The sequence below is a fragment of the Musca domestica genome, unplaced genomic scaffold (genome assembly GCF_030504385.1).
Source record: "Musca domestica strain aabys unplaced genomic scaffold, Musca_domestica.polishedcontigs.V.1.1 16, whole genome shotgun sequence".
In the NCBI taxonomy this organism is placed as follows: domain Eukaryota; kingdom Metazoa; phylum Arthropoda; class Insecta; order Diptera; family Muscidae; genus Musca; species Musca domestica.
Genome location: NW_026712219.1, coordinates 13,304,142 through 13,329,839, shown reverse-complemented (window position 1 = coordinate 13,329,839; position 25,698 = coordinate 13,304,142). Strand labels below are relative to the sequence as shown.

Here is a 25,698-nt window from a genome sequence, read left to right as displayed (position 1 = left end):
GTCCACTCCTTCCTGTACCTCCCCCACAAAATGTCAACATTTTCAAAGAAAATAATTTACGGCACAAAAAGAGAAAGGATAATCCTAATGTGCTCCAATTTTGCATATACAAATATTTGCATCAGTGAGAAAATGGACAATATTGGCTCACTCCATCGTCTACCTCCCGAACAAACGGTCAAAATTTGGAATAATTATAACTTTTATGGAATGTGATGTAAAGTCTGATTATCTTCAAATTAAACACATCACAATATTTTTATTAATCCAAGGTCTGGTGTGAAGGTGAAATATATATGGGTCCACTCCTTCTGGTACCTACCCCACAAAGGGTCAAAATTTTGAATAATCATGAAACATATAAAATACAAAATTAACATCCGATTTCATTCATATTTGGCACATCTCAATTTTTCCATCAAATCAAGTTATGTTATAAAGATGGTAGAGATCGGACGATTCCTTCTTGTACCTCCGCACAAAAGGTTAAAATGTTGAATGACCAAAACGATCATAAAATCCGAAATAATCATCCGGTTCTCTTCGAATTATGGAATATATCGTTCCACTCCTTCTGGTATCTCCCCCACAAAGGGTTGAGGATTTTGAAAAATAAAACCGTCAAAGAAAGCATTCAAATCCATCTATCCATCTCCTCAAATTTCCCACATTCAAAAATTTTTGCTAGCATCTGTTGTGAAGATGATAAACATCGGCCAACCCCTTCTGGTACCTCACCCAATAAGGGTCATTTCCAATACTTATGTCTGTCAAAACTTGCGAAACAAATCGCCGATTCTTTACAACTTGTTATATCTAAATATTTCACCAACTACCCCAAGGTATTAGGGGTCACATTCGATAGCCTCTTTAAGTCGTCCGCGCATACCACAGCTATCTGCGACAAGATTAGAAGTAGGAACAAGGTCCTCAAGTCTCTGGCCGGCAGTACTTGGGGAGCTGATAAGGAAACCTTGTTGACCTCTTACAACGCAATAGGCCGATCTGTTGGAAACTTGCGGCTCCGGTGTGGTCCGCCAACGTCAGTGCTACACAGTGGAAAAATGTTCAGTCCTGCCAGAATTCCGCCCTTAGAACCGCAACAGGGTGCCTTCTCATGACACCTGTCGATCACCTACATGAGGAGGCGAAGGTCTTACCGGTGCGACAGCATAACAAAATGCTGTCAATGCAATACCTGCTTGGGTGTTATAGACAAAGCCATCCAAATCACCATCTTGAGGATAGGCAACCTCCGCCCAGGCACGTTAGGAAAGATCTTCATGATCTAGAGAGAGAGAGGTACAGAGGTATAAGAGAGAGCAACAGGCCTATCAAGCGGGACTGAATAGTTTTCACTCTAATGCGGTCTCAGAAGCCATTGAAGGATATAGAGTGAATACTGTGCTAGGAGACCATCCCCCTCCCGTCGCAGCTGAAGAACAAGAGCTGCCCCGACAAACCCGAGTAGTTTTGGCTCAATTACGATCCGGATGGTGCAGCCGCCTAAATTCCTACTGGGCCCGGATTAACGACGACGTGCAGAACATCTGCCCAGCATGTGGCACAGGCCCACATGACATAGGCTGCACCTATTTCGCTGCCCAGCCAAGCCTACTCACCTAACTCCAGTCTCGTTATGGACACAACATTTCAAATTTCAAGACCTATCTGTTCGCCCAGTACCAAATTCCTCCAAATATAGTGCTATTTAGTACTTGCACTTGTAGTACATTTTTCCAAAGCAAATTTCGTATTTGAAGTTCGTAATGGGTACTACCACTTATGACGGAAAATTGTCTATGCAGGCCCACGTCTTAGTATAGCCCCCATACAACTGTACCTCCCTTTATTCGGTATTAGCGACATTATTCACCGGAATTGAGTCAAATTTCGTATTTGAAGTTCGGCTGTAGTAGGCCTATAATATATATATAAAAACTACTTATCCAGCACCATGTCTTCGTATAGCTCCTACATAAAGGTTTTTTATTTGAGCGTTTTTTATCGACGCATTTTTATACCCTCCACCATGGGTAGGAGGGTATATTAACTTTGTCATTCCGTTTGTAACACCTCTAAATATTCGTCGTAGACCCCATAAAGTATATATATTCATAATCAGCATAAAATTCTAAGACGATTTAGCGATGTCCGTCTGTCTGTCTGTCCGTCTGTCTGTCTGTCTGTCTGTCTGTCCGTCTGTCTGTTGAAATCACGATAGAGCCCACATTATTTGACGTAGACCTTTGAAATTTGGCACAAGTGTGTGTATTGTCCCTAGGATGGTTGGTATTGAAAATGAGATATATCGGTCCACGTTCTGGTATAGTCCCCATATAACGGTACCTCCCGATATTCGGTATTTTGATGATTTATGCCACATTTTTTCACGGATTTATCTGAAAATTGGTATTTGTAGGTCATGACGGGTCCCTGAGCGTGAGCCAAAACATTGCATGTATAGGTCCACGTTTTGGTATAGCCCCCATATAACGGTACCTACCGATATTCGGTATTTTGATGATTTATGCCACATTTTTTCACTGATTTGTGTAAAAGTTGGTATTTGTGGGTCATAATGGGTCCTAGTTCGTGTGGCGAAACATTGTAATTATAGGTGCACGTGTTGGTGTAGCCCCTATATAACGGTACCTCCCGATATTCGGCATTTTAATGTTTTTTGCCACATTTCTTCTAATGTTCTTTTACCTTAGGGTGGAGTTTGGCCCGGCCGAACTTAATGTTTTTTTACTTGTTTTTTTTTAATTTTTCAAGTTCCCTCCGAATGGCGGTGGGCATAGAAAGTTTGGCCTGGCCAAACATAGCTGCTTTTTACTTGTTTATATTCTACCCTTTAATTCCTGCTGTGCGAATAATTGTCAACACCCATGCGACACCATTTTAGCCAATTGTGAATACCTCACTGTGCTGCGTATACGTTTCGCCACCATGTATACGCACCGAACTGAAATAAAATCGAACTTCAATTTGTTATTTAAAATATTGAATAACAAACCATATTGTGGCTCTGTCATACGATCGTAATAGCCATTTTATTTCTTATTTAATTGTGAATTATGATATCGATAATAAAATTTGCAAAGCTTGCCGGACAACCACTTGATGTCAAATTGACCCACTTAACAGGGAATAAATTTCGTTTCGGTTATCTGGGTGTTTTTAATTTCAATTGGAAGTGAAAAACAAAATAATTCATAGCATCCTGCACCGATGAGCGCCACCACCGATGACCACGATTATTAGTATAAGTTTTTGCCATATATTTTGCTGTTGGTTTTTTTTTCTGTTTCCAGGCCAATCCTTTCTTCTATGGCGACCCAATGGCCCGGCTATTTAATGCACACTGTGTGTTGACAAATCATTTATTCTTCAACTTTTCTCATTAAAGGCAATTTCACAGTTTGTGTTGTCCCACAAAACAATGGCGACGTTGAAAAAAAATTGAATTATTGCTAACGAAACCAATAAAATCGAGTGGTTGGTTGGTCGAATATGGTTTTTGTGTTTGGCCAATATTTTATCAGGCGGACGACCCGACAAGAACAGCAACAGCAGCAGCAGCAGCAATGGCAGCAGTTAATGTTGCAATCAAGTGGAATGTGTTGTGGTATGCGTGTGTGTGTGTGTTATGAAAAAGGGTGCACCAACATAAATTTGTTGACATTTCAAGTGGGCTTCATGTCAAATGTCAGCACCAAAAAAAAAAAAAAAACAAAAAAAAAAATATTAAATATTGTTTGAAAAAAAGGGATAGGCAAGAGAGCTTCGGCACAAAAACAAAGGAAAAGGGTGAATAAATAAATAAATTTCATGTGCCAGCAACATCAATGTAAACAACTTGATAACGGTTGGCAAAACATGTTTTTGTTATTACATACAAACACACACACATTTATTCATACATAATTGATGACTAAATAGCCGAAGAGAGGACATGCACGCATATTTCCACACACTCTGTGAGAAACACACCTGCTCTTACACACACACACACACACACACACACACACACTCACCTCTCTTAAAGTCAACAAATAAAAATGAAAATAATAATACAATAATAACAATAATGACGACAAATAATGAATTTATTGGCTGTCATTTGCATGACAACCGAATGACCAGAAATGTATGGATCGAACGTGGGTACCGTTAAACGCTCCAATTGGACAATAATGTAAATCGATTTCATCGGAAAATGTAAATGGTAGGCAGGAGAACAAGTATTAAGATTAAAAAAAAAAAAACATGAAATAAGAGTTGGATATCTCAGAGCAATTGCCGGGGGATATAAGAGAATGAGAGCACTTGAAATTTCTCACAAAATAACACCTAACGCTTATTATGTCATTACCAAGCTGCGGAACATTTATGGGAATGAAAAAAAAATCAAGTTAAAAAGCAATAAGGTCGACCGGGCCGAACTTTGAAATATTAAAAAATTTGGAAATATTCAAAAAATAAAGTCCTTAAAGAATTCTGTTAAAATCTTAAAATACTGAGCATAGCCGTTATATTAGGGTCTATACGACGTGAACCTACATAGGCCTTGTTTGTCATAAGCCATTACCATATTCAAATTCGAAACAATTTTCGGTCACAGGCTATAGCATCCATTACGAACGTCATATACGACATCTCAAAAAATTTCGGTGGGTATTGCACTTACCGAATATAGGGAGGTACTGATATATGGGGCCTATACGAAGACCTGGACCTGCATAGACAATTTTCTGTCACAGACTGTAGTTTCCATTACGAAGTCTAAATACGTAATTTGAAACAATTCCGTTAAATAATGACGCTAAAATCATCAAAATACCGAATATCGGGAGGTACCGTTGTATGGGGGCTATACGAAGACGTGAACCTACACAGATAATGTTCTGTCTAAGGCTGTAGTATCCACTTCGAACTTCAAATGCCAAATTTGAAACAATTCCAGCGAATAACGTCGCTAAAATCATCAAAATACCGAATGTCGGGAGGTATTTATATATGGGGGATATATAAAAACGTGGACCTACATGGCCCATTTACGAACTTAACCTGCCTACTGGAAAAATAAACACGTGTGCAAAATTGTAGCCTTCTATCTCAATTCGATCGAAAGATAGCGTGATTACAACAGACAGACGGACATGGTTAAATCGACTTAGAATTTTACGCTGATCAAGAATATATATATATATATATATATATATATATATATATATATATATATATATATATATATATATATATATATATATATATATATATATATATATATATATATATATATATACTTTATTGGGTCTGACATGAGTATTTCGAGGAGTTACAAACGGAATGACAAAATTTATATACCCTCCATAGTATGGTGGAGGGTATAAAAACAAATTAAACCCATTGGGGTCTTTTGAGATGAGCGAAGACAATTTAATTTGAGCGAATAAAAGAGAATCAGGCTGAAAATTGGGACTGGCTGATGGTTTAATTTTACAATGAAAACGGTGTTAAGAAGCTAAGCCTGTCGAATATGGGTCGATGACCAACGTACAGAGGGGTAAGATCCTTAAAAACGGATACTAATACAGGGATACATTCTATTATATTGGAATTTTGCTCAAAATTGTTTAGAACCCCAGTATGCTTGGTAATTAAAATGGGACATATCGGTTCATATTTCGGAATGGACTCCCAAAACATGTCACTTTCAGATTTTAAAAATTTTCAATTTTGCTCCACTATTTGGTGGTATAGACTCCATATTACTGTATCTTCAAATTTTCGGTATTTTGATCTTGAGATTTCGAGTTCTGGATGGAAAAGATCTCTCCCAGTATTTTTATACCCTCAGCCATATGGCTACAGAGGGTATATATCATTTGATACGGTCAAAACGTGCCTAGTCGAAATAACGGTTTTAGACCCTAGGTCTCTTTGGACCAAATCCGTTTCAGAACATTTGAAGTCAATCTAGCGATGTCCGTCCGTCCGATTTGGTCCAAACTTGGTACATCGTAATATTTTTGTCAAACTTAGATCGAGTTCGAAGATGACCAATATCGGTCCACTCCTTCTGGTACCTCCCCCACAAAAGGTCGAAATTTGCAAAAAAAATATTCTTTGCACAGAAAGAGAAGGGAAAATCCGATTTTGCTCCAAATTTTGCTAATCCTAATATTTGCATCAGTGCTAGGTCAGGTCCGAATATGGACAATATCGGTCCACTCCATCAAGTGCCTCCCCACAAAGGGTAAAAATTTTGAATAATTATAACTCTTATAAAATGTGATGTAGGAATCCCATTGTCTTAAAATTTCACACATCCCGATATTTATAGCCCAAGGTCTCGTGTGAAGATGGATTATATCGGTCCACTCTTTCTGGTATTTTGAATACCCACTAAGCTCATAAAACGCGAAATTAACATCCGATTCCATTTAGTCTTGGCACGTCTTAATATTTCTATCAACGTAAGTTCTGGCATAATAATGGTAGAGATCGGACCATTTTTTCTGGTACCTCCCCCACAAAGGGTCAAAGTTTTGAATAACCAAAACTATTATAAAATCCGAAACAAGCCCCTTTCTCTTTTCATATTTCACATATCCCATTATTTCTACTAACACAAGATCTGATGTGAGAATGGAATATATCGGTTCACTCCTTCTGGTACCTCCCCCACAAAAAGTCAAAATTGTGAGTATCCATGAAGCTCATAAAACGCGAAATTAACATCCAATTCCATTCAGACTTGGCACATCTCAATATTTGTATCAACACAAGATCTTTTATAAATATGGTAGGGATCGGAACATTTCTTCTGGTACCTGCCCCACAAAGGGTCAAAATTTTGGATATTCAAAACGATCATAAAATACGAAATAAGCATCCGGTTCTCTACAAATTAAGCACATCGCAATATATTTATTAATCCAAGGTCAGGTGTGAAATTGGGATATATCGGTCCACCTCTTCGGGTACCTCCCCCACAAAGAGTCAACAATTTAAATATCCATGAAACTCATAAAACGTGAAATTAACATCCGATTCCATCCAGACTTAGCTCATCTTAATATTTCTATCAACAACAGATTCGATTTTCTTGTAATTTTGCCGATACGAAAATTTTTATCTGTATTACATGAAGCATGAAAATGGATTACTACTGTCGATTATATCTGATACTTTATGCACATTTTAAATCTTTCTAAATAAAATAAAGTGAAGGAAGTAACCAATATAGTCCAAACTTGGCACATCGCAATATCATATTTAGTAAGGTCCGATACGAAATGAAAAATAATAACCCATTCCTTCGGAACCAACCCCATAGAGGGACAACAATTTGAATAATCATAACAGAAGTCAAAAAATACTTTAATAGTCGAACATTTGCTGAGGCTATACCTCTGTCGGCAATAGCTACTTTGGTATTGATTCACGTATTTATAGCATTTGTAATATAAGTATAGTATAAGTACAGCAGAGTATTGGGATCGCCTCAATATATGCTTTGAAAATTCTAAATTTAATGTATGAACAGCTCTTTTTTTATACCCTCCATCTTAGAAAGGAGGGTATATTAACTTTGTCATTCCGTTTATAACACCCTTAAATATTCGTCGTAGACCTCATAAAGTATATATATTCATAATCAGCATTAAATTCTAAGACGATTTAACGATGTCCGTCTCTCCGTCTATCTCTCCGTCCGTCTGTCTGTTGAAATCACGAAACATCCCACATTATTTGACGTAGAGCGCCAAAATTTAGCAGAGCAATTTGTATTGTGTCTAGGATGGTTGGTATTGAAAATGAGATATATCCGTCCACGTTTTGGTATAGTCCCCATATAATGGTCCCTCCCGATATTCGGTATTTTGATGATTTTTGCCACATTTTTTCACGGATTTGTCTAAAAATTAGTATTTGTAGATCATAATGGGTTCCAGTTCAGGTGGCGAAACAATGCATGTATGGATCCACGATTTGGTTGGTATAGCCCCATTGTAACGGTACCTCCCGATATTCGGCATTTTAATGTTTTTTGACACATTTCTTTGCGGATTTGTGTAGAAATTGGTATTTGTTGGTCTTAATGGGTTCTAGCTCTTTTGGCGAAACACTGTATGTATAGGTCCACGTTTTTGTATAGCCGTATTTCCCGATATTCGGTATTTTGAAGATTTTTTGCACATTTTCCCATGAATATGTTTAAAACTTGGAATATGTGTGTCATAATGGCCTCTAATGTTTCCTTTACCCTAAGGTAGAGGGTATTAAAAGTTTGGCCCGGCCGAACTTAATGTTTTTATGCCCTACACCACAAGGTGGACAGGGTATTAGGTCTTTGTGCATTTGTTTGTTACAGGCAAAAGGAAACGAGATAGACCCATAGTTCCTTTTGATGATCTGCATAGAATCACTTTCTTAGTTGATTTATGCATGTCAGTCCGTCTGTCCGTCCGTCCGTCTGTCCATGTATTCTTGTGAACAAAATGCAGGTCGCATTTATTATCCGATTGAGATGAAATTTTCCAAACAATATTTGTTTGGCCCAGAGACGAACCCTATTGAAATTGGAGATAATCGGTAAAAATTTAGATATAGCTCCTATATATATCTTCGTCCGATTTGCCTTTTATTGTGCACCAAACGTGTAATATCAGCCCGAATAGTATGGAAATTTTGCACATGCAACCAAATTAGGCCTGAAAATAAGTATGCCAAATTTGATCGAAAACGGTTCAGAGATAGCTATAGCTCCCATATATATTGTTCATCCGATTTGTTGTATTTGTTACCTACAGCTGTAATATGCACTCTGTAACAACAATATTTGGGGAAATATATCAAACACAGCTCAGAAATACCTTTGCTAAATTTTATCGAGATCGGTTCAGATTTGGATATAGCTCCCATATATAACTTCGTCCGATTTACCTTTTATTGTCCACCAAACGTCTAATATTTGTCCAAATGGGATGGAATTTGGCACTTATGACCGAATTGAGTCTAGAAGCTGGTATGCCAAATTTGGTGAAGATCGGTTCAGATATAGCTATAGCTGTCATATATATATTGTTCATCCGATTTGTTATATTTATTACCCACAGCCGTAATATGCACTCCGTAACAACGATATTCAGGGAAATATATCAAATACAGCTCAGAAATATCTTTGCCAAATTTTATCGAGATCGGTTTAGATTTGGATATAGCTCCCATATATATCTTTATCTGATTTCAAATTAATTTTGCACCAAATGGGCAATACAAGTCCGAATTTAAAAGATACAAATACTTCGTCATATTTAGTCCTTTGAATTTTAAATTATAATTATAATCAATCAACTCAACTAAAGCGCAACTAAATTAGCAAAGTGGTGTAGGGTATCATAAAATCGGCCCAGCCCGACTTTAGGACTTTTTTTACTGGTTTTACTTGTTACATAACTCAATATATGCCTCCCAAATGATATTTAAACTACCATTTATTTACCATTTGCTACACCGTTACGTATTAGTAACGTGACAACGTATACGTTACGGTGTCAAGATCATGAAAATTTCAAATGCATAGTCATTATTATAACAACAGAGATAATCATCTCTCGCTCTCCCTCTCTCTCTTTGTGGCATGGCCTCCTCGAAACGAGTAGTTCATTAAAATACGAGCACGAAAGAAAAGAAAACAGTAGCAGCCCAATAAAAATCTAAGTCAAGTACCTCAATGGACCACACTAAGAGGGGCATAACACAAAATTTACCACTTCTCTGAAAAAAAACACACACAACTGGAAAACTGCATTGAATAAATAAACATAAAGAAAGGGGGTGGTGGCTAGGGGTGGAAATTAAATTGGTATAACATCAAAAGTATACAACACAATTCAATTACCTTGAAAAGCTGCTTCCATGGTAATTTCCGCTTCGGCACTTTTGGCCGTTGCCAAAATAGTCACCAAAATAAAACCGTGCATCAGCATGTTGTTATCCTTTCGGCTACGTTTCGCCGTTGTCCCCGCCATTTTTGTTGGTGTTGCGTTGTGTTGCGTTGTCAATGCCGGCCGGATGGATGGAATGACAAGTGCCACACAGTTGCTGGTAGTCTCTCTGTGTAACTAACTATGATTGGGGGGGAGGGGGGTGGTGTGTGAATTTTTGGTGGGGAGGCCAAGCGGATTTTTAGAGTGTTAATGACAGCCGTTGCAATAATGATGTTAATGCCACCCGCTTATAATATTTCCACAGGCTGTTTGTGTGTGTGTGTGGGTGTGTCTGTGTTGTCCAGAGCCTGTCTACCGTTCTCTTGTTCTTTGCAGAAATGCTTTTGCTTTGTATAAGGCTGATTGTTGTTGTTGGAGGGCACTGTTATGTTGTTGTCTGCATAAAAATGATGGCTGGCTGGTTGGATGCTTCTTCTTCTTGTGATAGAAATTGAGTTAAGTTGGAAATGAATAACCCAACCGAATCGGCAATGTCTATACAATGTGGTTTGGTGTTGTTGTTGTTGTTGTTGTTGTTGCTGGTGATGCTGATATGTTGGCTTGCTTGCAACAGGCAATGAGAGGCCGTTACAATGATTGATGTAGTCGTGTATGATGATGGCGTCTCTTATTTGTCGTTCCACTCTCTTGCTTCCCGCTCTCTTTGTAACTGCATTCGTCGTTGGGTGGTTGTGTGAAGTTGGTTGGGTGGTTGGTGTAATCTTGCTAATGTATTGCTCTGCGGCTGGTTTTGATATGGTATTATGTTGCGTTGTATGTGTATGAATGAATTGCTGGTTGTATGACAGACAGGCTGCCTGTTTGGATGGTTGGCTGGTTGCTTGGTTGAGTGCTTTCACTTGAAATGGCAGGCTTTCAGAGGCTTGTTTCTCTCTTGTTGTGTTTTTGCTTCTCCGTTTTCAATGGGAGCCGGGCTGTTTTTTTTTTTTGTTTGTTACGTTTGAGGCCTCTATGTTTGTTGTATTTTGTTGTTGTTTTTTATGCTGCCAAACGAAACGTTGTGATAATTGCTGATAACGTTGATTTAGTTATGTCTGTGTGTCGCTGTGTTAGTGGCACTACAACGTCGAGATAGAGAGAAAGAGATGTATGGCTGACTGGCTGTGTGTCAGTGGAACTTTGGCTGTTGCTGACACGTATCTGTGACTAGGTTCCGGATGTGTTGTATGTCGTGTCCCTATGCTTACAAAAACACCACCAGCAGCCAAGTAGACATTAAAGCTTTTGCGATTTTTTTTCTGTGCCAATTGCTGGGAAATATGATGTCGGTATGATTTGCTTGTTGCCGCTTATTCCCCCTTAGCAATTACATGTGACCGCCAGGGGAGGGGAAGGAAAAAGTATTTTTGTTGTGTTTTTTTTTTTCTATGTTGCTATTTTCAATTATTGTTGCCACTCTTCCCCGCCTCCTTTTGTTTAAGTTTGCCGATAAGTTTTCTGTTTGCCTTGGTCCTTTGCTTATGTTTGTTGTTGTTGTTGCTTTTTTACAAAACAATCCCACAGAAGGCCTTGGTTCAGTGATGTTGATGCTGCTGCTGTTGTTGTTGTTGTACTACCAAGTTTGTTTTGTTGTTTATATCCTTGGCGCCCAACAAATAAAATAAGTTGCAACAGAAACAGAAAAAAAAAAACCGAAGAAAACAAAGTTTTGTTTTTCCTTTAATCCACAAAAGAAGACATGCCTCAAAGGCCAAAAGGAAATCTGTAAAGACAACAAAAAAACGAGAAACAACAACAATGAGCAAGAAAATCAGTGGCCATAAAAAAATGCTGGAAGAGATGGAAAACACAAGGATACCCAACAACACACAGAGGATCTGTAACACAATGCCATTGTGTGTCACTGTTTTTACACCGTCTCTCAACAACAATAACTATTTATTTTCAAATTACAAGGGTCAGCATTCAGAAGACTTTAAGAATTTTTATTTCAGAAAAAAAAAAATCCGTCACTCTTCACGACACACACACTCGCTTAGACAGGACATTTTCAAAGTCGTAATTTTTTCCATTTTTTTGTTTCTATTTTCCTGACATTTTATTTGTTTTCATTTTTTACACTTCCTTTGACGGCCTTATTCAATTAAATATAAAACAAAAAAACAACAACCCTTTAAATTGCCCAGATAAATATGAAGGTCAAGTTGGATTTTTGTTTTTTTTTCACTTTGTTTCTAAGAGCGACAAAACGGACACAGGACTCATTAGGACCTTTTCTTAAAGGATTTAAACGTAATTGGATAGAAGAAAAGACAAAAAACGAGGGTTCAAATGTATTGACACATGTCCCCGCTGAAAGACATTTAATCCACATTTTGGGTGCTTGGAAAAATTTTCTATAAAAAAAGTAAAAAAAAAACATTAGGTTCGGCAGGGCCAAACTTTTAATACCCTCCACCTTAAGGTAAAGGAAACATTAGAAGAAATGTGGCAAAAACCATTAAAATGCCGAATATCAGGAGGTACCGTTATATGGGGGCTATACCAAATCGTGGACCTACACATGCAATGTTTCGCCAAAGGAGCTAGAACCCATTATGACCTACAAATACCAATTTTTAGAAAAATCCTTGAAAAAATGTGGCAAAAATCATCAAATTACCGAATATCGGGAGGTACCGTTATATGAGGGCTTTACCAAAACGTGGACCTATAATTACAATGACTCGCAACACGAACTGGAACCCATTATGACCTACAACTACCAATTTTCAGAGAAATTCTTGAAAAATTGTGTCAAAAATCATCAAAATACCGAATATTGGGAGGTGCCGTTATATGGGGGCTATACCAAAACGTGGACCTACACATGCAATATTTTGCCACACAAACTAGGATCCATTATGATCCACATATACCAATTTTTAGACAAATCCGCGAGAAAATGTGGCAAAAATCATCAAAATACCGAATATCTGGAGGTACCGTTATATGGGAGCTATACCAAAACGTGGACCTATACATACAATGTATCGCCACAGCAGCCAGAACCCATTATGACCAGTAAATACCAATTTTGAGACAAATCCGTGAAAAAAATGTGGCAAAAATCATCAAAATTCGGAATATCGGGAGGTAACGTTATATGGGAGCTATACCACATCGTGAACCTATACATACAATGTTTCGCCACCGCAGCCAGAACCCATTATGACCAACAAATACCAATTTTTAGATAAATCCGTGAAAAAATGTGACTAAAACCATCAAAATACCGCATATCGGGAGGTACCGTTACATAGGGACTATACCAAAACGTGGACGGATATATCTCATTTTCAATACCAACCATCCTAGACACAATACAAATTATTCTGTTAATTTTGACGCTCTACGTCAAATAATGTGGGCTGTATCGTGATTTCAACAGACAGACAGACAGACGGAGAGATAGACGGAGAGATAGACGGAGAGACGGACATCGTTAAATCGACTTATTTTTTTATTTTATTCTGAGTATGAGTATATATACTTTATGGGGTCTATGACGAATATTTAGGGATGTTACAAACGGAATGACAAAGTTAATATACCCTCTTTCCAAGGTGGATGGTATAAAAAAAATCCAGGTTTAAGGGACTGACAGACTGTTTACGGATAAGTGAGCATGTTCTTAAAATAAAAGAGAATAGTGGGCCTACCTAGCGGAGAAGAGGGGGAAAAAGAGAGAGATTTTTATTAAATTAAATTATATAAGAACATGATGGAGAGTATGATGGATGTACCAAAGGGTTTTTGAAAATTTGTACCATAAGTGTACGAAAAGTACCAAAAATGTACTACATTGGTACCATTTCGTATCATGAGAACGCTTACAACTAAAAACTTGAAATATAGAATGGTAATCAAGGTAGGGTCGATGTATATGAAAAGTACGGTACGGTACTAAATTTGGTACAATTTGTAGTTGGAGGAACGGTTGGATTCCTAAAATTTGAAATTAACATTGCTGACGAAGTGTAAGATTGGGAGTTGTGGGGGTAGTTTGTGAAATGTGCACCAATCTACACCAAAAGTAATAAAATGTACGACATTTGGTATCACGTGAACGGTTACAGATAAAAACATGATATATGGAATGGGAATCAAGGTTGAGGAGTAGGGTCGATGTATACGAAAAGTACTAAACGGTACCAAATTTAGTACAATTTGAATTTGGAGCTGGAATTCTGAAACATAAAATTAACATTACTGACAAAGTTTAGGATTGGAATATGGGAGCAGTTTTCGAAATGTGTACCTATCTGTACGAAAAGTACTAAATGGTACTACATTTGGAACAATTTAGATTTGGGTGAACCGAAATTTGGTAATAAGATTACTAATTCATTGCCGGACTGAGGTATGTAGGTAGTTTTTCAAATTCGTACTTTTGTGTATTAAATGGTACTAAATTTGTTATTTTGCATTGGAAAAAGGAAATGAGCTAGAATTCTGAAATTTTAAATGAGAGTCACTGATGGAGTGCATGATTGATGTAGCAAAAGGATTTTGGAAATTCAAACCTTAAAGTTATGAAAATTTCTAAAATGGTACTAAATATGGTACCATTTGGAATTATGTTATAGAGCTAAAAATTTGGTATTAGATTTAAGGTTAGAAAGAAATTTTGATATATGAAGATTTGTAAACCAATGATATATGATGATTTGTAACAAGTGTGAGAACTGTACTAAATGGTACTAAATTTGAGAATAGTCTGAAAAATGGGAAGTTTTCTATTGGATTTTATGATGCAATTTTTTATGGAAATGTGTACTAAAATGGTACTAGAGTTGGTACAAATTGAAATTGTAGTGAAGCGATAGAACTGGAATTCGGAAATTTGGAAATAAGATTACTATTGCAATGTTATTGAATTTAGTACAAATCAAAATTTTGTGAGAACCGGTAGAGTTGAAATCCTAAAATTTGGAAATAAGAGTTCTATTGGATTGAGTGAATAGGTAGTTGGGGATATTTGTACTTATATGTACTAAATGGTACTCAATTTGGTGCGAATTGGATTTGGGAGAATCTATAGAGCTGGAATCCTGAACTTAAGAATTAGTTTTGGAGATGAGTACTACAAGAGTACAGAAGGTAATAGATGGTACACAATTGTACGAATAGAGTTTGATGAATTTTTGTGTTAGGGTCAAAACTGGTGTGTAGTGCTGTTGGTTGTGGAAATAGGTAACGTAGATTTACGAACGATACTAAATGGTACTAAAACTCGAAATATGGTCGATATTGATGTGTAAATATAAAGTGCTTTTCGAATTAAATACCTACTTGAACGAAAAGAACCAAGTGGTACTACATTCTGTATTAGGTATTTTATATATAAAAGAATAGTGAAATAACTGACTCACTGAGAATCAATGCGCAGATGAAACGGTTGAAGCTAGAAATTTGGCACTAGGGTCATTTTAGGTGTATTGGCGTATGTTAAGGTTGGGGTTTTGGAAATTCATACTCAAAGAGTATAAAAAGTACTAAAATCTGAATACTTTTTATTGGACAAACGACATGAGCTAGAATTTGATAAAATTCGGAATGAGAATCGCTGATAGAGTGCAGGATTGGTGTATCAAAGGCTTTTTGGAAATTCGGACTCTGAGGTTACGAAAATTTCTAAAATGGTACTAAACTTCTCAAAATGATACAATTTGGTATTATGTGAACGGATAGAACTAAAAAATTTGAAATTGGGTATGAGTATTAAGGTTTAAAGTAAGTTTGATATATGAAGGTGGTTTTGGTTTTTGTGAACTAAATGTAAGAACTTTACTAAATGGTACTAAATTTGGAACTGTTTGGATGTGGGTGAACATATGAAGCTGGGATTTTAAAATTTTGTATTGGGGTCCTTGCTGGTTATAGGTTTGTCATAAAGAGGTGGTTTTGGTGCACGAAAAGTGCATAATAATAAATAGTACCATATTTGGTATTAAGTAAACGGATAGTGATTGAAATTTTGAAAATTGGCATAGGGTCAATTGGCATAGTTCATGTGAAGCCTGCACATGTCAGAAATGTGCAGAATAGCACTGTGCGACAGAATTAAATTTTTACAAAAATTACGGGGAAATCCAGCAGAAAGTGGAGCTCAAAATAGAAGACTCGTGCATCGACATTTTGAGAGAGTTATAAGTATTCAAAGTTTTGACCCGTTGTGCGGAAGATACCAGAAGGAGTGACACGATATACTCCATATTCACATTTGTTTTTGTGTTGATAGAAATTTTGGGATGAGCGAAGTTTGAAACGAATTGAACCATCATTTCGAGTTTTATGAACTTTAGGGTTATTCAAAATGTTGACCCGTTGTGGGGGTGGTACTTGATGAAGTAGATCGATATTTTTCATTTTTTCTCTTGACCTAGCACTGATAAAAATATTAGGATTCGCAAATTTAGTACAGAATTCAATGATCTCTTCTTTTTCTATAATAAGCTTGGAATAAATCGGATACTCTTTTTAGAGTTGTCGTGCGCTGCAGCCAGACAAACGGACAGATTTGATTTGCACAAAAGAAACCAAAGGTTTAAATCCGTTATTTTGATGATACACTTTTTGGCTGTATCAAATCATATATGTCCCCTGTATGGCTGAGGCTATAAAAATCTGACCTTGGAGATCCTTGAAAAAATATATGCCTTAATAATCCATATTTACTGATCTGTTGAAAAAGTATTCTGTAAAAATCTACTTCTAAGGTTCTTAAAAAGTACTCCTTAAAATTCCGAGATTTATGAATCTAATCAACTTTCAAACTTTTTTAATCAATATTTCCAGTATAAGAGGTTCTTCAAAACAAATTGTCTTTAAAATCCGCTTTTTTGACGACAGAAATCCTGGATTTTTTTTTAATCCGCGTTATTTGATTCCTTGAAAAAATATCATTAAAAAAATCCACGTTTGTTTGGTCATTGAAAAATATCCTTAAAAAAAACACGTTTGTTTGGTCCTTAACAAAATATCCTTTAAAAATTCAACGTTTTTTATTCCTTTAAAAAAAAAATTTAAAAAAATTGTTTGTTTATGCCATGAAAAAATATTAGTCAAAAAATCCAAGTTTGTTCTTTCCTTGAAAAATATTCATTAAAAAATCTACGTTTGTTTAATCCTCGAAAAAATATTTATCAAGAAATCCACGTTTTTTTGGTTCTTGAAAAAAAAGATTCTTTAAAAAATCCACGTTTCTTTGGTCCTTCAAAGATATACTTAAAAAATCGACGTGTATTTAGTCCTCAAAAAAGTATTCTTTAAAAAAGCACGTTTTTTAGTCCTCGAGAAAATATTCTTTGAAACATCCACAATTGTTTAGTCCTTGCAAAAAAATCTCTAAAAAATTTACGTTTATTTAGTCCTTGAAAAAATACTCTATAAAAATCTAAGTTTTTTATGCTTAAGAAAGTATTCCTTAAAAGCCCACGTTTGTGTTTGAATACTTGGAGAGCTATCTCCACAATTTTTTAGAAATATTTTGCCCTGTTACTCCTTGAAAAATATTATTCAGATGCACCTAAATGCAACTCTCTGAAACTCCCTTCCATTGAAAGCATATTTAAGATCTCCTTTGCCATTTCTTACCCTTTGAATATTTCTTTAACTTCTTAGAATATTTTCTCCATTCTTCTGTTCTGTTTTCTTTTGTTTTATTCTAGCCTGTTTTTTTCCAATTCCCAAAAGGAAAGGGAAATTAAATTCTTGTTTTATCGAATGTTGTTTTTTATGTCCACATATACCCGGATGATTGGCTGGTTGTATTTCTTACTCTCTCCCTCTCTCCCTCCCTCCATCTCATCCAGACTGTCAGTCCATCTAAGCAAATTGATTGAGATTGACAATTTACTTTCAAACCAGTAGCATGAAAATGAAACCGTAACAGAACAAAAATCCGGAATGACGATGATATTCTTTTTTTTTCACTTACTTCGCCTTAGTTTTAAAAGACATTTTCTCAAATTGAAGGGAAAAATACTTTGGCAAAAAGATTTTAAGTGGAAAAATGTTTGAGAGGAAGAAAAAATTTCAATAAATCGAAATAATATTTGAAAGGATATAGAGGAGGTGGAGAGAGAGAGTTTGAATTTTCGGATGATTTATGAGTGTTTCAAAAATATGGGAGCCAGTGAACTTTGGAAATTATTTAAAGTAGCAAGTGCTGCCATAACAGCAAAGTAGGTACACATAATGAAATGTTATTGCCAAAGGGAGGAAAATTCAATATTCTTCTCAGCTACAAGGATATTCAAGTCCTTACGCATGGAAGGGGAAACAAGGAGATTTATGAGTTTGTTGCGGGCTGGGTATTGGTTCTTTATTTATTTATTTTTCCTTTTTTTTCTGTACTCCATTCACTCACTTACTCATTAGAAGCTATTTGGTTTGAATATTTCTTTTTTGGAAATTGTTGCAATTAGTGTTGGCCAATGAAATTCTTCTAATTTGCCATTTCTATTTTCGAATTTTGTTACATAATTGCCATAAATACCGGCATTTCAATTGGAAATAAAATCAATTTTCATTTACCCAATGTATTCCATTTCAATTTAGAAGCCTTCCCAATCACGCGGCAATTTACCATATTATAGTAACGTCCATTGTTGTTGTTGTTGCTGCTGCTGTTTTTGTCCCTCGTGAATTTGTTTTTGCATCTTCGTTGTTAATTTAATTTGATTTAACACCCTTAATTAAAATCTCAATAACGCATTTTATATGCCAGCACTAATTACGAATCAATCAATTAAATGCCACGGCATCCATATCTCGTTATCGCCGTCACAATTCCCGGGAATTCAATTGGAAAATATCTGCACGCCTCATCGCACTGCCAGACCTAACCTATTGCCTGCTGCCCCATTATCTTTGCCATCTAAATATCAGGGCATCGGATCAAATGTTAATTGGAAATTTTCATAGAATTCAATTAAAAAACAGAACAAAACCTCCCCCATCCTCTCCCGCCAACACACTCTCACTCAGTCTATTAGAGGAAAATGCAACAACAACAAAAACAAGACACAACAAATATGGAAATAAACGTTGCGAAATAGACAGGAATAGGGCAGAGCTGTTTTTAGATAAATTGAATAAAATTGATTTTAAAAATAAAATTTGAAGGACTAAGAGAAAATATATTTATGTGGATTTTTTTTTTTTTGAAGGATCAAACAAACGTGGATTTTTATAGAATCATTTTTCAAAGATTAAAAGACGTAAATTTTAAACATTTTTTCAATGACCAAACAAGAGATTTATTTTTTTTTCAAGGATTAAGTAAGCGTGGATTTTTTAAGAATATTTTTCAAGGACCAAACAAACCTGGATTTTAGGATATTACTTTTTCAGGCAATAAGCAAACGTGAATTTTTTAAGGATATTTTTTCAAGGGCCAAACAAATTTGGATTTTAAGGATATCTTTCAAGGGCCAAACAAATTTGGATTTCTTATGATATTATTTCAAGCAATAAAAAACGGGATTTTTTTAAAGAATACATTTCATGGACCAAAAAAACGAGGATTGTTTTAAGGATATTATTTAAAAATTTAACAAAGGAGGATTTTTTACAGAATAACAAGCATGGATTTTGTTAAAGAAAAAAAATGTTAAGGGCCGGAGCAAACTTAGATTTTTTAAGGGTGGATTTTTTAGAGAAAATTTTTATTTTTTAAGGATCAAACAAACTTGGTTTTTTTTTTGAAGAGTATTTTTCAAGGAATAATACAAAAAAACACGGTTTTTTTGTAGGATATTTTTTTAAAATCCAAGCAAACGTGAAATTTAAAAAAAATATTTTTAAGGACCAAAATAATATTTATACCCTACAACACTATGTGTTGGGGGTATTATAAGTTTGATTGGCCCAAAAATTATGTAACACCTCGAAATATAGGTTTCCCACATAGGAAAGTATATATGGATCTTCCTAGCTCGCCGAGCTGAGTCGATCTAGCTATGTATGTCCGTCCGTCCGTCTGTCCATGTTAATTTGTAATCACTCTACAGGTCGCAATTATGGCCCGATCTTCACGAAATTTAGAATGTAGGTGGGGCTTGGACCAGAATAGAACCCTATTTCTTTTGGAGATGATCGCTAAATGTTTAGGGGTTGAAATGGACCAAATACTGGAAAATTTTCGGATTTTGAAGTAGCTATACAGGTCGCAATTATAGACCAATCGAAATTTCGCGTGTAGATAGAGTTTAGGGCGGGGAAGAAGCCTACAAATCTGGGTGGTCATCGGATAATATTTAGCGGGTAAAATAGACCATATCTTTTGTGTTGAAAAAAATCAAAATTTTTCATTAAACCGTGAATATTTTAAATCCCGGCGAAATCGAATCACAAAGCCATCACAAGGTTACTTCTGACCTTTACATTGATGTTATTATCCAACAAATCGGATATATAGCAAAATATGTGCGATATATATGTCTATCAAAGAAGATATGCTTGAAAGATCTCTTATATGTGGAGAACGGCTGAACTGATTTTGACAGTTCTCATTAATTCAGAATAGCCTCTTGGCAGGAAAGAAAAAACGTCTAAAAAAATCGCATAAAAATATCTCTCTAAAGATGAAAATATTGATTTTCTAACATTTTCTCATATTTTTTCAATTTTGTCATATTTTCATTTTGAATTAAACATTTGGTAATATTTCTACAGCTAACAAAACTAAGTGGTTAGGATATCAGGATATCATATACAGATCGCATTTTTGCCCCGATCCTTACGAAATTTTCCATGGGGATAAGATGAGGGTCAGAATAGAAGCCTACTCTTATTGGAGATGATCGCCATATATTTAGGGGTTGAAATGGACCAAAAAACTGCAAAATTGTCAGCAGGTCGTAATTATCGTCTGATCCTCACGCACATTTGAATGGGGGTTACCGCACATTGCAAAAGCAAATGTCCATTCCAGAGACTTTTTGTAGAATTCACAAATACAGGAAAGACGTACTTCTGACTATTTCGTTGAAGAATATAGTCAAATGGCTGTATCTCATATAAATGCGTTTCAGTCAAAAACCAATAATAAATGTTAATCTTTTGCCACTTCTGAGAGATTATAGGTCTTTGGGAAATATTGGTTCTAGATCTAGGAAGACCATGTAAGTGCAACATCTTCCAATAAATTGGAAATGAGCAAATTAATTTAAGTTGCTATTATTCGAAAATTAGAGAACGGAACCTGATGGTTTTCTTTTATTATTTGTTACAATATCTTGTGGAATTCTGTCGAGTATTTCGCCTATATAAACTGTATGGTTTATTATAGTGTTGTAGGGTATTCAACGGTCGGCCCCGCTCGACTGTAGCCTTTGCTTACTTGTTTTAAAACTAATGAACGTTGATTTAATTAAAGAAATTTTTTTCCAACCCGGAACTAACTTATTTTTAAAGGTCCAAAGAAACGTGGATTTTTAAGGAATATTCTTTCAAGGGCCTCCTTTTGAAAGAATATTTTTTTCAAGGACCTCCAGCAGAAGAAACGTGGTTTTTAAAGGAATATTTTTTTCAAGGACCAGCAGATGTACAAATTGAGATTAAAAACTGCAACAAAGCCAAACGCTATAATTTTTACATTTTTTTAATTTTAAAACTAAAATGTCGGAAATAGCATCAAATTTTAGAATAAGCTTAGATTTTTTCGAATTGTTCACCTTTGGCACGAATTATGACCTTTGAACGGCCAATGAAACCGTCACATCCTGCCCGAATGTTGCCCGAGGTAATTAGACCCATTCCCGGTGAAGCGCTTGCTTGAGGTGATCGACACTATGGTATTTTTTAGTGTCAACCTTGCTTCCCAAAATACTCCAGAGAAAATAGTCCAACGGATTGGTATCCGGAGATTTTGGTGGCCATTGTGCGCTGGAAATGAAGCGAGGATCCTAATTTTGTAACCATTTTTGGGTGGCGCGTGCTGAGTCCTGTTGGAATGTCCGAGGTCTGCGGCCAAAAAGTTTGCATGTTCTGGTGGCCAATCGAAGGTGCACATTTTCTGCTGACTTCTTTGGCAAGTAAACACGATCATTTTGTTTGTTTACAAACTGCCGGACAAAGAATGTTTTCTCATCGGAGAAAACCAAATTCGGCCAAGCGAAGCAACTCGTTTGCTCTTTTGAGTCTATTTTCATTTTTTCGAATTGTTCACCTTTGGCACGAATTATGACCTTTGAACGGCCAATGAAACCGTCACATCCTGCCCGAATGTTACTCTGCGGTATTTTGACCCATTCCCGGCGAAGCGCTTGCTTGACGTGAACGACACTTTGGTATTTTTTAGTGTCAACCTTGCTTCCCAAAATACTCCAGAGATAATAGTCCAACGGATTGGTATCCGGACATTTTGGTGGCCATTGTGCGCTGGAAATGAAGCGAGGATCCTAATTTTGTTACCATTTTTGGGTGGCGCGTGCTGAGTCCTGTTGGAATGTCCGAGGTCTGCGGCCAAAAAGTTTGCATGTTCTGGTGGCCAACCGAAGGTACACATTTTCAGCTGACCTCTTTGGCAAGTAAACACGATCATTTTGTTTGTTTACAAACTGCCGGACAACGAATGTTTTCTCATCGGAGAAAACCAAATTCGGCCAAGCGAAGCAACTCTTTTGCTCTTTTGAGTCTATTTTCATTCTCCTGCGGTGCAAGTCCTTGCACCTTTTGGAATTTCTTTCTTTATTTGCTGAATGGAATATTATTATATTGCGATATGTTCAGCTCACGAGCCAGTTTTCGGCCACTGCGACGCGGGTTTCGATCAAGTCGCTTCTTTACTTTTCGAACCATTTCTGCTGATGTTGCTACCAGTATCACGGTAACGAACGTGACACAAAAGATTATTTACATTTAAATGCGGGAGTGCTCTAACGATAGCCACTTGTGGTTTTCCAGCCAAATATAAAGAAATCACACTATTCCGCTTGAGTTCCATCACGAATAACTTTTTTTTTCTGGAAAATTCTCAGCTGAGCTGTCACTGGAATAATTTATTACAACTATTGGACGAGTGACTTAGAAATGACAGCAGCCAGAAATTTGTTGTAGTTTTGTTCATCGCACCAATTTTTATAGAATATTTTTAAGAACTTCCAGAAGAAGAAAATAATAGTTTTTCAAGGACCTGCAGTGGAAGAATCTTGGATTTTTAAAGAGTACTTTTTCAAAGAACTTCAGAAGTAGAAACACGAATGTTTAAATAATGTTTCTTCAAGGACCACCAAAGTAAGAAACGCGAATTTTTTAACGAATATTTTTTCAAGGACTTCAGAAATAGAAACGTAGTTTTTAAAAAAAAAATATTTTTTCAAAGGACCTCCTGAAGTAGAAACGTGGAGATTTAAAAAATATTTTTAAAGGACCTGCAGAAACGTGGATTTAAAAAAAAAATAATATTTTTACATCGACCTCCAAAGAAAAAAACCTGAATTTTTAAAAAATATTTTTTTCAAACACTACAGATAGATTTTTTTAAAAATAAATTTTATTGGAATTTTAGAACTAAATTCTTGGATATTAAGAATATTTTTGAAAATATTTTTTCAAACACTTTTTTGATATTTTCTTCAGGAGCTTTCGGGGCATCCAATGTGGACTTCTAAGTACGATTGTTTAAGGATTAATAAAAATAATCTAGCTTTTTTAGAGCTTTGCACGTAGATATTAAGAAAGTATTTTTTCAAGGTTCAGCTTAAAAAATTATTTTTTTCGTGTTGTTTCAGAATAGGAATATTTTTAGAATTTATTTTAGCTGATTTAAAATATTTTGTATTTTTGTAAATAAATTCCCATAAGTTTTTTGAAATTTGTGTAATATAAAACACTGCGAAAATATTCCAGTCCTTTACAACATTTCAATGAAAATATATTTTTTTAAACCAAAATCACCGTCTCAATTCCACGTTAAACCCCAAATTCCATGCTAATTCCCCTTTTCTATCATCCGGCGTTAAAAAAGTGTTATTATTATTTTCCCCCGTATAGTTTTTCCATTATAACTGCCACAAACACCGTGCATAAGTTTGGAAAACAATATTTTGTTTACCTCTCTGCATTGAACGCCCGTCCTGGGGCTATGGAAAGAGGACCGGGGGAAGGAGGAGCTTTAAAGTCTCTTAAGTCCCCACTCCCATAAAATCACCCGCCTCACATCACAAAACCAATGACTGGTCAAAATACACACAGACACTGCGCCATCCCTAGTCTTCTTGTGATTCAGCAAAACTCGGGACACCTTTTCACTTTGGCATTAGCATAGCTTAACATTGTTTGCATTTTGGCTTATTTCATCGACTCAACTTTACCGGTGCCAAATACGGAAAAAATAAAAATATGTATGTATGTATATGTGGTCATGCTTAGCGCATCATGCCATGCCATGTCAGCCAGCTAACTAACTAGCTGGCGGAATTGACCCATTTCTCGTTGTGTGTGTGTCCAGCTAAGCGGGAAAAATTCCAATTTTCCCACCAAACGAAACCAACTAACATTTGGATGGATTAGATGAGGGAAGTTAGGTGGGAGGAAGCGGCCCATGACCATTATCATCTACCATCGAAATCAATTATATTCTCCTCGTCCAATGTTCGAAAAAAAAAAAACACAAAACGAAAGAGAATGCCAGAGAAGTGTTGTTATACCCTCCACCATGGAATGGAGGGTATATTAAGTTTGTCATTCCGTTTGTAAAACCTCGAAATATACATTTTAGACCCCACAAAGTATATATATTCTTGATCAGCATAAAAATTCTATGTCGATTTAGCGTCCGTCCGTCCGTCTGTGGTAATCACTCTAGCTTCCGAACGAAGGTTGATAAAATTTTACTCAAATGTATATTATGTCTGCAGGATTTTTGGTATTGAAAGTGGGCCATGAAGGTCCACGTCTTCGTATAGTCCCCATATAACGGTACCTCCTGATATGCGGTATTTTGATGATTTTAGCGACATTATTTACCGGAATTGTTTCAAATTTGGTATTTCAAGTTTGTAATGGATACTACATCCTAAGACAGAAAATGAGCCATATAGGTTCACGTCTTCGTATAGCCCCCATATAACGGTACACGCCGATATTCTGTATTTTGATGGTTTTTGGACATTATTTACCGGAATTGTTTCAAATTTGCCATTTAAAGTGCGTAATGGATACCACAGCCTATGACAGAAAATTGTCTGTGCGGGTCCACTTCTCCGTATAACTCCATATAACGGAAACCCCGATATTCGGCATTTTTGATGATTTTAGCGACATCATTTACCGGAATTATTTCAAATTTTGTATTTAAAGTTCGTAATGGATACTACAGCCTATGCCAGAAAATTGTCAGTTCAGATCAACGTTTTATAACCCCCATGGATACTTTTTTTCAAGTTTCGTATTTGAAGCTTATGACAAAAGCTACCTTTGCAGGTCCTCGTCGTCGTATAGACCCTAATATACGGCTACATTCGGAATTTTTAAGATTTCAACAGAATTTTTAACGGATTTTATTTTATTTTTTTTTTTGAAATTTGCCAAATTTGTATCAAATGGTGGAGGGTATTCGAAGTTCGGCCCGGCCGAACTTATAGCTTTTTTTCTTGTTTTTTGTTGTTCTTATGGTGTTGTTGTTGTTGTTGTTGCCATTATTGTTGTTATGGCCATGTTTCGTTGTCGCGTGTTTATTCTA

The 25,698-nt window shown here is 36.1% G+C and overlaps 1 protein-coding gene across 1 annotated transcript in view; it reads right to left on the bottom strand.

Moving 5' to 3' along the window:
• Nucleotides 1-25,698, bottom strand: part of LOC101900537 (uncharacterized) — a 223,396-nt gene that overhangs the window by 80,631 nt on the left and 117,067 nt on the right. Inside the window, exon 4 of the mRNA XM_005179455.4 lies at nt 9,917-11,727. Within this exon, the coding sequence (XP_005179512.1) occupies nt 9,917-10,046 (130 nt within the window). The 5' untranslated portion in view covers nt 10,047-11,727. The remainder of the gene's footprint in view (nt 1-9,916; nt 11,728-25,698) is intronic.